We start from the raw sequence: 15,563 nt of genomic DNA, 5'->3' as shown, positions 1-15,563 counted from the left end.
TAATACTAATTATAATTATAATAAGTTATTATAATAATAACATATTTATAATATTCAAAATAATAATAATTGATATAAGTTATGATTGTTAACATTGTTTTATGAAGAGTGATACAAAATAAAAAGGAAGTTGAATACTTAAGAATATTATCTTTATTAATTATATGCCAATGTATTAAGTACCACTTAAAATGAATGTTTTGCAATTGAAACTGAAACAATATTTCTCCACTTTTTAACAGTTAATCATGGGAGTGATAGCGGAAACGGATGTCGACTACGGCAGGAATTTTGGGCCATTTCCGGCGGTCGGCCATATTCCGCCGACGCACTTTATTGGTTATCTGACGTCTGACGAGAAGAGAGTTACCTGCGATTATAAGGTAAGAATTGTAAAAAATGAATGTTTATTTGGGTCTTATAATAAAATGATAATAATAATAATGTTTTCCTACGATTAAAATTTTGTTCTGACGATTATTTCTGATACTTACTCATAAATGACCGCTACGCTTTCTTCCTGTTCAATAACTTAAATTTTGTGTGCGCATTTGTTGAGGAAGATTATCAAGCTATTTAAAACCATAGTTATGTTATTTATTGTATAAACTAGTTTGAAAGGTTTAAACGGCATATTTTGTAGTAACATTGCTCAATTAAATACATTTATGAGTACCCCGTTTATAAGAATCTGCGACAACATGTCGGAATCGTCATAATCTCTTTTTAATGTTTACTTTGTTAATTTTTTGTTGTTGTAACTGATAAGTAAATTGTGAGAATAAAATCGAATTTCGCAAATATATTTGCAAACCTAATAGTTATTTACCTTTTTTTAATCAAGATCGAAAATACACCATCGAGTACACAAAAAGCGGATAGTTGTCATAACACATAAGGAATACACACTAGTTTAGGGTCGGCACTTAAGATAAAGTCGGTCGAGATGGTTGATATAAATTTGAATATTTCTTTGTACATACATATTCATTATAATTATGTTCTAAATAATACATTCACAAACGCGATGTCAAATCGAATGTTAAAAGCGTCAGTATAATGTACCTTCAATACCCTCCAATGAACCAATCATAAAACAATCCTTTTTTGCTCAATTATTTAAGGTGGATCTGAACGTATGTAACCTGGGCAACATGTGGATGGCGTACGCACAGCCGGCAAGAACGGTGGACGAACAGAACACAGAGGCGTACATGAAGGACGGACATATATTCTACAGGTCGCAAAAACGAGTCCATTTATATATGAACAAGCACAATTTATGCAAAACCTACTTTTAAACCTCGTTAACTTTATAAATTTAAAACTCCATGCCATATTTAATTAGCTTTTTTTCAAGTATTTTTAATATTCAATATCAAGTTATATACGTTTTATATAAACTGCTTAATCTCTATTTTGAGTGATTTCTAAAATAAAATTGGAACGTGGGATTATGGAATAAAGAACACTACATACTTTCTCAAGTCTTTGTACCGAATTCAAGTTACGAATTAAAATCAATTATTTACTTTACGAATTAAAATCAATTATTTACTTTATAAATTCAACTATTCAATTACCTATGTATTTTATGCATTATAAAGAAAACGAAGAAACAATCTTGCATGCGCGTTAAGTGCCATCACAGATTATACTGTGCAGGCCTGTACGACACATTTCCGATTGTCTGGAATATTGTGTATTAGTGAAGTCTCTGCTTAGACAAATCCACTTAAGGCGGTAAGTGTTATCAATGATTAGCCTGTGCGGAACATGGACGACACTTATCGCACATTCATAAAGTCCTGTTTTTTCAAACTTCAGAACACTCCGGATAATTCGTGCAAATGAAGAAATCCTCGTATGGTACAGTAAAGACTTGGCCCTGATCCTGGGCATCAATTTTAACATGCACCAGCAAAAACCAGGTCAGTACATCTTAATTAAAAAACTCTATTAAATTAAGTATTGGTACTTAAGATTAATCACCTACTTTCTTTTTTTCATATTCAAACAAGGTATTGTTCGTTATAATAAAAAAACACGTTTAAGTTTTATAATTGGAGCGAGCACAACTCGGTGGGACCTGGTGTGATGAAATCTAAAGAGACATGTTGACACATATTGTTAAAGTGAATAAAACAAAGTTGTTACTTGCATCAGTTGGTTTCCTGCCACCAACCCCCCCCCCCCCCCCCAAAAAAAAAAAAATCCTATGCAAAGAGACTGTTGGCTTAAATAAAGAAGTCCCTCTTAATATAAAATAATCTTACCTGACACGACATCATTCTGATGTTTAATCGATTGAATTATTTGGAAATAATGGCTTTGCATCTTTTTGCAGATGGGGAAACACTCCAGTGTCCTGACTGTGGAGAAAAATTCCGCTTTATGTATTCGCTAATGGCCCATATCAGGTTCCGGTGTACGTGTTCCACGGGTTTGTACTCCATCAGTCCTCAATCAAAGACGAAGACCCCAGTCAGAATCAGCAGGGCGAGTCACTTGGGTCAGGAAGGCGTTAGACAAAAGGTTACAGAAAATGTTAATGTAAATCGCAGTGCTAAGCGTAAACTGGATTTGGAAGAATCCTTTGATAAAGATAATAATGAGCTTAGTATAAATGTTACGTCATTCGAAAGTTTCGAAGAAAACAATAATATTTCCATCAAGCAGCAAGAATCACCGGTTTCAAAAGATCGAAGTTTTTCAGTGGATATTGGTAGTGCATTCAGGAAAGTTGAAAAGCAGTCGGTTTCTGGAACCTCATCTGTAGACGAAAGGAGCAAAACTAGAGCTGTCATTAATGTAAACTACGATGATTTTGAGACGGAAATGCGAAAAGGCCAAGAGCACCTTGTAAAACACTTGTATAGCAAAACGTTTATTCCACCGAATTCAATTGCAGGGCGATTCATTGGTGGACTAGGAATGATGACAAACTGGCTGGTACCTAAATCATCAAATGTTCAGTCCTACCTCGATCCCAGGTTATTCGAAGAAGAAATGCACATGTTCTCTGTTTACAAACCAGAACTATTTCAAAGGTTTCCAACCCAAATGCAACCCATAAGACCAAACCATATACACATTTTTCCAAATGGCGAAATGCATAGCAAACAGGTTCTCATGGACAAGTTACGGAAGTTGCAGCTTCCGAGCGTCCAGACGACCAACCCAATGGTTGAAAAACTGCTGCAGACGACAACTACACCGGCCATGCTGCAGCGGCCAATCCAACAGCTGAATCTAGCACAGAACTGGTGTGCAAAGTGCAACGCGACGTTCCGAATGACGAGCGACCTTGTGTATCACATGCGTTCCCATCACAAGCGCGAGTTCGACCCTATTAAGAGAAAACGCGAGGAGAAACTGCAATGTGACGTTTGTAAAGAGACATTCAAAGAACGCCACCACCTTACGCGTCATATGACGTCACATTCGTGACTCAAGAAGTAAAGTTGTAGAAACAAATGTGCAAAAATCAAACGATTATCATGAAAATGTGTCCTCACATGCAATAGTGCTGCTGTCAATATTTCTTTCATGATTCTTTTTAAATTGATTAACTAAAATACCTGTATATACACATACGATATGACTACCATGTTTGTTGTTGTTTGTGTTGAAGTTGGAGAGCAAAAACACAAAATAGCCAAAGTTACTGTGTAAGGACTTGTAGTATTTATATATAGGTTTAACACTAGATTATCATTTTACCAGTTTGAATTTGATTTACGTCAGTTAGTAGGTCGTCATGGTTAATCTTTTTCGAAATAATTGTTTCATAATAGCGGATATGTTGTTTAATTTGAAATATAAATTTTCGTGAGTAATTGAATATGTGTTGAGTACATTTTTATTGTAATCCAACTGTTTTCCCGGCATATAATTGCATGTGTTTTTAATTGAAATTATATAATTACAGTTCTATTATAGGGGTATTCTACTAAGACCCGATTCCCCACGAATTGTCCCGATTTCCAATATTTTGAGGTCGGGGACATTCCAAACTCAATCGGCGAAGGTCCTAACTCATTCGTAGCTAGTCGTGGGCCGATCGTAAGTTCTACATGCAACTCGTGAGCTCCCGAAAAATCGTGGCCTGATTTTAAACGTTTTTAAAATTTGGCCAGGACCTCCAAGACTGAATTTAATCGCAATTGACTCGTAACAGCGTCGTAATGCGTTCTTGGGCATCGTAATGGAATCGTAGGTAATTCGTGAGTCAATCGGGAAATCGGTGATCACGTGATCTGTCTACGAATCAGCTACGACTTTGTCAAGACTCACGAGTTCACCCCGAGTGAGTTGCGAGCCCGCTCAGATTCTCGATATTTAGATCAAGACTCTCACGAGTTCACCCCGAGTGAGTTGCGAGCCCGCTTAGACTCTCGCGATTTAGATCAATATCAATAGATATTGGCGCCAACGTCATGGGTGCGTTCGGTGAAGTCCTAGCTTCGTCGGGACCGATCTGCATCGTTCGTAGTACAGTCGCAGTAGATTCTTACACATTTTAGTGAAGTCGCGACCCTATTCGCAAGACTTCAACCGAAGCCCACGATTCGTCGTAACTCAATTGAACCAGTGTCGTAACTCAATCGTAGACTATATCGAGTCTTCCCGATTCAATAAATATGATAAATCGTAGCGAATCGTGGGCTTGTTTTCGTAGTGGAATAGGGCCATTATGGAGGCAATATACAATCAAAATGTTTAAGTACAATATTCGATTCCTGAAAACGCCTTACATTTTCTTTATTACGAATTCGCAATATTGTTTAATGGTTCAAGAAGATAAAATTTAATGATACATATATGATTGTATGGGTCTTAATGAGAGCATATAATCAGTCATTACACATAAACAAATATTTAAGAAAACACTTTAATGTACTCCGATATACATCATACTTCAATTTTAAAGATTTATTTCGTCCATTCATCAAATTCAGTACATGTATTATTATTTTTAAGTACGTCTATGTTTTCAATGCATTTACTCTATAATATTACAGGTTAAAACTAGCGTTTTAAATTGTTCTCTTTCAGTAAAGGTAATTTTTAAATTATGATCATAATCCATTGCAAACAATGAGTAATTTTACAAGAAACGGTAACATAGGTAAGTAGGTCTTTTACGAAAGAAGACAATGCCATCCTATACGGATCGGTAGGCACAGACAATCTTAATATCGGCAAATCAAAATAATATTGTGATTCTATACTGAATGACTCGCGTTTCTATCATCATTGCCTATTCAGATGAAATATTGTATAACATAATGGGAAACGTAAGGCGTGTCAAGCACGTCTCAGATGTTTACACTAATAAGAGTTTGCTAACAATTTGATATATTGTACACCCTCGTAATCTCGTTTCTTACGCTGACATATGCTTAACAAACCGAATGATTAGGACAAATATGGCAAATTTGTTGAGGATGCCGCGTATTCTGTCATAGATCATACTGGCGTGCCATCAATCTACCGGGCATCCTTCATTCACGCGGAAGACAAACACGCGTTCCAATATTCGAATAGACGTTGTCTGCTAATTGGAATAATCGTGCGTTTGTTTCGTAAAAAGTATTCACATTTTTTTCAAAACTACAGAAACAGTTAAGTTACATGAGTCAAAGTGTTGATTTTAAGAGTTGGCGAAACCACACAATTACCCTGTTGCAATGAAAATAAATCGCATACAATTTCCAACACTGGTGAATTTTCAGACTACATTTTTAGAAACACATGCGTGTTCCAACTCCATTAAACACTTCACAAATAGCATCAACTTACGCGATTGAACAGCTAAAGAAGTTCAAGTTTTTAATCCTCCCAGCAATCCGATTGAGCAAAGTCTTGGCATATAACATCAGCGAAAGTTAATTAGAGGCATGTCTCAATAGCCCGTATCACTTACCACATTCTTAATCAAAAACAAGATAAAGATTTGATGCATCCACCAGAGTCCAAAATCATATTGCTGTATGCATATGTTCAAAGAGACCAACATTAATCAAGAACATCTCGAATTTTGCTGCTTTTTGGCGTTTATGTGCAAGGTCATATTGACAATCCATCAATCCAATTTAGAAACGGAAGCCTTATTTTTGTTTCGCCATTCGTAGCAAACATTCGTTTGTTACTTCTACATCGAATCACACTGATTGAAATTTGTCGAAATGTTTTGAATGTTTTTTGCAAAATGTTTAGCCGATTGCGAACACTCTCTGTTTAGCATATTAACATACGTTTACCTAACGAGAGTTCAAAAGTAGATACATGTATTTTCGAACTGAAATTTATAGATCGCAAAAGAATGCCATGCTGGCTTGCTTGATGTGTTGGTCATTGAATATAAGCAAAACGAAATGAGACAATTAAATAGACAACCAACGCATGTTGCGTTTGAAATGTACTCCTTCTTTGCTCAAGATATTTTTAATAAAGTTTTTTAAACATTAATGGTAATATCACATTGTAAACATTGGAATAGACATGTGTTTATGAGACCTTATGTTCAAACTTATGTGATGACATTACTTATTAAAGACACTGCCCTTTTAATGGAAATCATCTGTTCTGTTGCGACTTTTCTCCGAGCACTTCATCCCTTTTCAACACTTTCGTTTTACTTTATTTGGATTATATTACATGTTAATGTAATTTGTTCCTTTAATCAATTATCATATGTATGATATTCTTGGGATTTTGTCAAGTTAAACACTGAACGGCGTTTGCGTCCTTGTCATTTTGAAGTTAGATGTTATGTAAGGGATGAAAACTACAACATTTTTTTTCATTATACATATTGTTATGTAATACCATAATCTGGTGAATGTTTTGTTTGTATAACGGTGATTTTTTACGTGAAATATAAAGAAAATTCATTAAAAGATTGCGTAGGGCGATATAATGTTAAACGCAAGTATTTTCCTTTACACAAAGCTATTTTAACAATGTGTACTAATTATAACAGCAAACCGACTTTTGTTCGATAATTTAAACTTCATTATAATTAATTGATACCTCACATGTCTTCTATATTAAATTATTGTTCGACTCTTGTATAATTTATTCTGCATAAACTTTGCTTTAAATACATGGTTTTAGAACCAGATGTATGCCAAAAACATCTTAAACGATTTTGATTCCTTAGAGATTAGTAGATCTTTACGGAATTATCTTGCAGCTCTCAGTATTTATAAAAGAAATCTTGATTTGTGCTAAAATTGCGATAACTTTACACAGTGACTAACATAAAATGAGCAGCTAAATATTTGCTCGTTTGTTAATGCCACCACTGACCATTGCTCTGAGTAATCCATCACAAATACATAGTCAGAATACTACCATCTATATTGATTTGTGAGACGCAATAACTGGTAAGAGCATAATTATCATATAAAGATTAGGGGCAATGGCACGGTGAACAGATATTTGAATAAGTGGAATACTTGGGAATGCAAATATCGCTTGATAAATGACTTCCTCGGGAGACGGGAGTCAGATTCGATTAACGGCTAGTTGTAAACTGTTTTGTTTTATTTAGATCATGTTATTTGATTCCGAATTACAATTGATACAATAACAAATGATTAATTGAAAAGCGATTGATAATATTCAAAGGCTTGTCATTGTTAATGTACTTTACTTATCCAGTAGTCATAATACATACATTAATATGCACAAAATACACACTCGCATTCTGTTTTAAAGTGCGAATCGTTTAAGATGCACATATCTTATTACGTCAATCATTTAATATATCTGACATTTAAATTGGCATACACACAAGTATAGCAATAATTATATTTTAGTTAAATACGCAGTCAGAAGCTATTGATTCCAATGGTAAGCACATATATGAACTATAAATGTATGGTTACACAACAAGATATACAATCATATAGTTACAGCCACAACGTTCCAATTAGGAATTGTTACAAAGTGACGTCATTTGCACCCGAGAGAGTCCGAAAACCATTCCGACCAATAAAGCATGAAACCTATAAGGCCATATTGACTGACCACATTTTATATGTTGACGACCATATATACAGACACCGGCTTGAATGATATTAGTGATTTTCATACTTATTATAAATGCATTTCGCATACAAACCAATTAAAATAGTATTGTGTTAAAGTATTGAAATTGGCACAGAAACATATACAACATTATAAATGGAATACAAATACGCAAGGTTTTCATGAAATATGTATTCTATGTGTGCCTATAAATAAAAAATGTCACATAAATAGATCTTATTGCCGTTTCAAATTGAAGAAACTTTTACATACAAGAATGCTCACTATTATTTATTTAACAAGAATAAACATTAGTTCAAGTTGAACGACACCAGCTTCAGCAAAATGTATGGATTTATAAATAATTCAAAATCCATCTTAAACCATTTTAAAAGATCTGTAATTTGTGATGTATAAGATTTCGTTTATTTATTTTGAACCATTCTATGTTAATAATAACACGACCACTAACAACAAAAGCATTGAAACCAATCTATCGGTATTTGTCAAGGATGACAGTTAATAAAAATGCCAATATTTCTTCTTTCACTTCCACGAGAAAATCAATCTGCTTACTATTTATGCCGCCAGTGCAATGAACGGAAACGTACGGGCCTCTTATTAAGTCCGTAATGAACAAAGCATGTATGGACAGTGTTTCCAAATTAGCATCTGTCATCAGCGTTTGCCCTCGAAAAACAACCATTGTGCAAGTGTTTTCAATCTAGTTCGGTATTGACAATATCAGAATATGTATAGTCTGTGATATATACTATTTGGTACTGTAAATTATGATGGAAGCACTCTACACTGTTTTTGGAATAACCCGAACCATGTGGTATCAATTGATGAGTGTTTTCCGTTTGCATCAGCTAGTGTGCGTTCACAATATTCTTTGATTTTTCTCGAAATCCCCAAATATGTGTGAAATCTATGCAAAATAAAAAAACTCGAGATCACATTTCATTTTTTTTTTTCATAAGAAATAAATATAATAATAAATAAAAAAGGAGGTCAAAATTATGTTTGATATTATCATGTGTTTGGATAAACGATTATTGATGAGAAATAAACACGCAAAAAGATAGCGGCCTGAAGCGTTGTTTATAACTTAAGAATACTAGACGTTCCCCCATACACATGTATCACAAAAAATGCCAGGAACATGAAAAGACTAAATAATAAGAAAACAACAAGTGCTGATATTTAAAACTTAAATTATATCCGAAAATAAAAGTCAATCGCATCTAAATATATATAATACATATATGTGTAACGAGAACTTGTCTTCCGAATATTTTCACTAAAAAGGTATCTCAACGGCAATCGCGGACGATTTTATCGTATAGCTTCCAAACCACAGACGATGAGCATATAATGCTTCAATGCTATCAATACCGATTTGTGAGACGCAACATCTGATAAGTGCATAACAAACTTATTTAGATTGAAGTCACATATACTTGATTAGGCGGAATATTTGATATTGCAAAATCGTTTGATAAATAACTGTTGTTCACGTTTCGCGAGCCTGACGCGTCAAACGGTAATGACTTATTTTTATAGACATTTATATAACGTCTTTAACATGCATCTGGTGTAAACGAAAGGGAACTATTGTGATTAAGGACAAAGGTCAGAAATCGGACTTAAATCAGGCGCAATACAAAAGTAATGCATTTGTTACAATCATAGTTCTTTATTTTACGAATGCTTTATACATGAAAACTGGTCAAAGCAATGCAAAGCTATTAGGTTATAACATGTTTATTCATAACAACTATTTATTTTGTTTGTAATATATGTGTATATTATGTTTATTACGATACAACATAAGTCATAATTGAATTGCAATGGGTTTATGTTTCGTCGTAAAGAAAATATTCATGTTGACGATTTATACGATTATATTTCATTTCATTCATATGTTTATAATTGTATTGTTCCGATTAACGAATGAATGGCATTTACAAATTAATCATTACAAATCAACTGTACTGGCTGTGCTTGCTAGATTGATATATAAACACTTAACGATATGAATATTCTTTCGGGAGCCGGATATCACCTCATTCAATTACATGTAGATGGTGTAAGCTAGTAAATCCATTCAAATAATAAGTGCCACGCCTTTCATGGATAAATATGTTCCGTAAAGATACGAATGATTTGTAAACAACTTTCTGAACAATTATATCAGGTTTAATATCAGAACACTACATTATTCTTATTGACTGAACTCGTCCACGTCAACTGTATGAGATATATATCTGCATAAGTATTTATCAATCTCCGTAATTCAATTACCGAAAATAACGTGTTCAAGATTGATGTCATATTCAAGTTAATTAGGCAGGAACTTCTTAAAAGCTTTCTTCTATGATCATTCGTAGATACATACCATCTTGCTAATATGTTTCTAAAACTTCGAAATCTGTTTTCTTCTGTTTGTGCTGCGCTTACATTTCATCCAGGAGTCTTAGATAAAGTCCGCCAATAAACACCTTTATCTTCATACTGTCAGGAAATATTGTGTTGGATTAAAAAATGTACTACAAAGTCGCAAAAAATAATTTCAATACAAGAATTAGTAAAAGGCATTCGATTTTGATCCCAGCGTTCCTTGGTATTGAATGAAAATTTTGCATATGTCCTAAATCTTGGTGGGAAGCTAGTTTTAGATAGATGATCTACTTTACACACAAGGATTTTCAGAACTTGCACGTTAATAATTCAAGCTTTATTGACCTATATTCTTATAAAATAACGACATTTAATCGTCAAAACTATTTAAATTAAATGTCCTTGCACTTCGCATTACATCTTAAATTGAATTAAAAATAATAACCTAAGATTTTAAGATGATAACTGTTATTTGCACACAGTCACATATACTCTTCAAAACTTATCGAACAATCATCCATAGCAGTACAATAATTACTTATATAACCACCTTATATAAAGTCTATTTTATACAATCGTACACCAACATATTCGCAAATGGTTATAATCGTTAAACGCAGTTTGCATGTCATTACAGATCAATAAAATATTTTCAACATATATCGATTAATATTTCAAAATAGATAATTAAAGGAGCATGGGGTTTCGATTGTGCAAGGTCATATAGTTCAAATAATGAACGATAAAGTAGCAATTTACGTTATTTTTGTAACTTTTCAAGGATTTGTACCATAAACGGGGTTATCTCGAATACTGAGAGCTCAAACACTTGATTGGAAAAACGAACCATCAGCAACATTATCAGAGGCGAAATCTGCTAGTTGCTTAGTCAAATTGAATGTTGTGTATATTAAAATTAAGAGACAAAGTTATAACAAAAGTAATAAATAAATATTAAACCTCGCAAATGAAAATCAGACCGTGTTAAAGACTATCGAAATTCAACAATTAGGTATGTCGATGAAAATTATCGATAATACGTTTACATATAACTGAGCACTCGGGGACACGTTTCAATGGTCAGCATACCATGCACTTCAAGCCTTAGACTTTGTTCGCACACCGATCACACTGCTTCTAAACCACATTGGTGTTGCATCGTCTGTAAAATGTTTATGAATATATTTAATATTCGTATAAATACGAAAGCCAAATACTCAGGCGTAAATGCATCACTCGTAATAAAACAGCTATGATACACACGTTTCACATAAAGCCGATGCAATTGTTTTCGTGATTTGTGTAGGCATGCCAGATGACTGAATTCGCAATGACATATGGCAATACAAAGCAAATGCTGGTTCAAGACTTCCTAAAAAACTATTGGGATATTAAATCATTTCTAATAATGAAAGACAGACGTAAGGGCAGGGTATCTACTGAAGCGGTTGTTTTAACGAATTAATTCAGTATCGGCGTATCACAAGTCAAACGTGTGCTAATGGGTTTACAGGGTTTGTGTCTTATGTATGATCGTGGTACACTAATATTTATTTGATTTATAAAATGATTTTCAGCAGTGTATAGACTCAACCGTTGTTATGTTTATTCCAGTAGGGAATCATCTGTGTCTTATTTGTATATTTGTAATGCGTGTTGAACAGGTAACTAACGACAAAATGGCACATTTTAATGTTTACAACATTGCGTGTACGAAACATGGGTAACTTAATAAATTATATTCCATATCACTCAGACATGAACGATTTAAAATTACTTACGAATTAAATTTATATTTGTATCTTTTTAAACGTGGTTCAACATTCATTTTCTTCAAAGTAAAAAACGAAACATTAGCAGCATAATCAGCGGCAAAATCTTCTAGTTGTTTATTTAAATTTAATGTCTTGTAGGTTAACGTTACGGGGCAAAGTTATTTTACAAAATGTCTAATTTATACTGAAGACGCTTAAAACCCCGCGCATGACAATCAGACCGCATTAAAAAAGTATTAAAATTCAACAATTGGGTATGTCGACGACTTAAATTATCGTGTATACGTATTTATCTTTCTGAGTACTCCTTGGCACATGTCCATTGTCAGCATAACATGCACTTCAAGGCTTAGACTGGATACGCACAGCGATCACACTGCTTTTTAAACGAATCGGTGTCGCATCGTCTGTGAGGCGTTTATACATTTATATATTTTTTATTTAATAAAAAACAAACGATATAGACATGGTGTACATACATACCTTGTAAAGAACGGTATGACTCTGACAGACAACATCAACAGAAAGACGGTGCTATTGCTTTTTGTTTTGTGAAGGCGTGTAATATGTGATCATGATAGAGTACAATGATAGGCAAATGCTGGTTCAATCCTTCTTTAAATAACTATCGTGATATAATTATACCACTCATACAAAGATTGGCGTAAGGAAAGGGGACTTTCAGTGGTGGTTGCTTGAACACATTACATTTCGGCGTCTCACTTGTTTTACGTGCGCTGATAGGTTCACATGCTTGAGGCGAAAGTATGATCACAAATATTTGCGATGTATTGTCCTCCCTATTGAGACTCAGTCATTGTTATGTTTATGACGGAAGCGACATCAATTGTGTTTGTGTTTGCAGTTTATTGAATGCAATCACTACATAAACATGTTACACATTTTAAAATATAAACAATTAGTGCACTTTTTCTAAATATATACCATTGAATACATTATATTCCCTATGACAAATACACGATCTTAAACTGACAACGAATGAAATTGTTGCCCTTTTAAACAAAGAAAATGGGTTTTAGACGTGTTTTACTGAATGTGATTAAATTGTGATACGCTTCCATTGGATAGTAATCTTCTTTGAGTGACACATAATACGTCAAACGAAATCAACACTTTTTCTGGAGAACTGATTTTACCCCATCAAAAGGTCCCAATATCATTACAACGCTGCTTTGTTCACAAACCGTTGACATAGACACAATCACAGAAAAATTAGGTGCTAACATAAAGGGGAAATTAGATTTACATAGGGCGACGTTTGTTTGTAATGTCATCGCGGAATATGACATTCGCAACTGATATGGAAAACACAACAGAGGATTATTAAATTGAAGTGTCACAGATTGAGAGAACTTGATATATTAAAACAAATGTAGTTCTTATTAAAGCGATATACGCGTGAACCTTCAATATAAATTGATTGATAGTTATGAATGTAAACAAGAACTTGTGGATAAAACAAGCGAGTGTTCCTATCAGAGAGTATCAGAGAGAGTTTAGTGGAAAGGGATATTGTACTTCATTAGTTGTAAAACAATATATAAACGTAAAACTATAGGCACATCAGTAGAGGATAAATCTTCTGATCATATCTAGATTCTTTATTATTGCAAGTGACAATATGCTCAAATATTTTAACCAGGACAGAAGCACATGACAACAATAGTGGCATATGAAAACAAAAGCGGACCACACACCACTTCTTTATATTTTGAATTCCAAAAACTAATGATCTATGAGCAAAATGACATAGTCATCTAACTTAATGTCCGAAAGCTTTACTAGTAACCATTGCCAAGATTTAGTTAACAATAGTCATGTACATATTCACAGCAACAGCTTTATGATTAATTGACATACATAATTTCATGTTTACATGTTTAATATCGTTTGTGGTTCCCAGAAACACGGGCTATACATTATTAACTCAGTTTGTTCTCCCAAAGCAGAATTAAGTAAGTACCGAAAACTATTTTCCTATTTTCCTCAAGAACAATAAGTCATTGTGATCGCGATAGATTTATCTACAAACAGTTAAACATGCATTTTTCAAGAAGTAAACGATATAGACGAATGTCTCTATGAAGGCAAATTAATATGCTTACAGAAGCAGTCAATACATATATGTAAGCGTCTTCATTTGCTGTCCGAAATCTTTCATACTTAATCTCGACTTATAGCTCAGAATTGGATGAACCTCAAACTTCAAAACGAGCATTTTATGGTACCTGTCATTTTATTAGCTCGGTTAATAAATCTTGTCTTCATGGGAAACATTAATTTGGGCCAATCATTCTTGCTTATGCCAAGATCACTCAATAGTTATGAACGGAATTTCAAGAACTCTCAGAGACTCGAGGCGTAACAGATGGCTTAACGTCGTGTTCAGTCATGCTAATATTCAATACATCCGGGGCAGCGTCAAGAGCATTACTGCGCCATATACACTTTTAATAGTTATCAGAGCAACAAACAACTGTTGCACATTTTTATAATAGCGTGTAGTTGTTTTTGACGGATTTAATGTTCATAATGGTTATATTAAAACTGTGTTAATATGTATTCGGTTACCCTCAGTCATGTAAAACATCATCGTTTTAAGAATTTAGATACAACAAATAGTTTTCGAAGTACGTAAACAACTTGCATTTTAAATCGATGTCCAATTCACCGTACCATCAGTTCCCATGCAAAATCATACACAAGTAGAGTTTATAAACCACACCTTCCCGTGATTTTAAATTTCTCCATGTTCGAGTCCCGAGCGAAGTGGAAGCGCAGTGCCAATATGCGCTGAATTATTCCGTTCCATTACATATGTAATTTATATTTGGAACCATATATATCTCTGGGCGAAGATCACACATGTAAAAACGTTACAATTTTAGGACATCTACATGTACTGCATTTTTACGCTAGAGTTGGCATGTCTTCATGGGCGAACATGGACGTCACTGATGACGCCTCAAATACATAGGGTATCAATTAGGCCGTTGATTATAATCCGAACGAAATGCAATACAAAAGTATGAAAATACATTATAGTTTTAGGTTTAAATTGCTATGTATACATTTTCGGACGATTTGAATCAATAATGAGTTATTTTATGTACTGAAAAGTGTAGCATAGGCTCATTAAAAACTTAATTTGGATCAAATATTCACTTACATCGTATACAATACTCACTTTTAATTAGCTAAGCAAGACCACATGCTGACCGTGTATTTTCCGATTTAGGTCAGTCACATTGTCATATTCAGTCCGTACGGTACATAACATAACAGATGTACACACGATGAAATCATTTAATACAGTATAGCTCA

General features: G+C 33.9%; 1 protein-coding gene across 1 annotated transcript; it reads left to right on the top strand.

Annotated features, from left to right (window-relative positions):
• Window positions 1-248: 248 nt before the first annotated feature.
• On the top strand, window positions 249-3,450 carry LOC127869760 (histone-lysine N-methyltransferase PRDM9-like). Its single transcript, XM_052412419.1, has 4 exons — window positions 249-383; window positions 1,125-1,240; window positions 1,828-1,931; window positions 2,348-3,450. The coding sequence occupies exons 1-4, from the start codon at window positions 249-251 to the stop codon at window positions 3,448-3,450; spliced, it is 1,458 nt and encodes a 485-aa protein (XP_052268379.1).
• The last annotated feature ends 12,113 nt before the right edge of the window (window positions 3,451-15,563 follow it).

The sequence above is a fragment of the Dreissena polymorpha genome, chromosome 2, assembly GCF_020536995.1.
Source record: "Dreissena polymorpha isolate Duluth1 chromosome 2, UMN_Dpol_1.0, whole genome shotgun sequence".
Classification (NCBI taxonomy): Eukaryota; Metazoa; Mollusca; class Bivalvia; order Myida; family Dreissenidae; genus Dreissena; species Dreissena polymorpha.
The sequence above is the reverse complement of the archived record's forward strand: the minus strand, read 5'-3'. Positions and strand labels throughout refer to the sequence as shown.

Excerpts from the sequence above, each read along its gene's own strand:
- LOC127869760 (XM_052412419.1), top strand. The coding sequence starts at position 249 with ATGGGAGTGATAGCGGAAACGGATGTCGACTACGGCAGGAATTTTGGG. Across the intron at positions 384-1,124 it reads GAGTTACCTGCGATTATAAG|GTGGATCTGAACGTATGTAA; the intron begins GTAAGAATTGTA and ends CAATTATTTAAG. Across the intron at positions 1,241-1,827 it reads GACGGACATATATTCTACAG|AACACTCCGGATAATTCGTG; the intron begins GTCGCAAAAACG and ends TTCAAACTTCAG.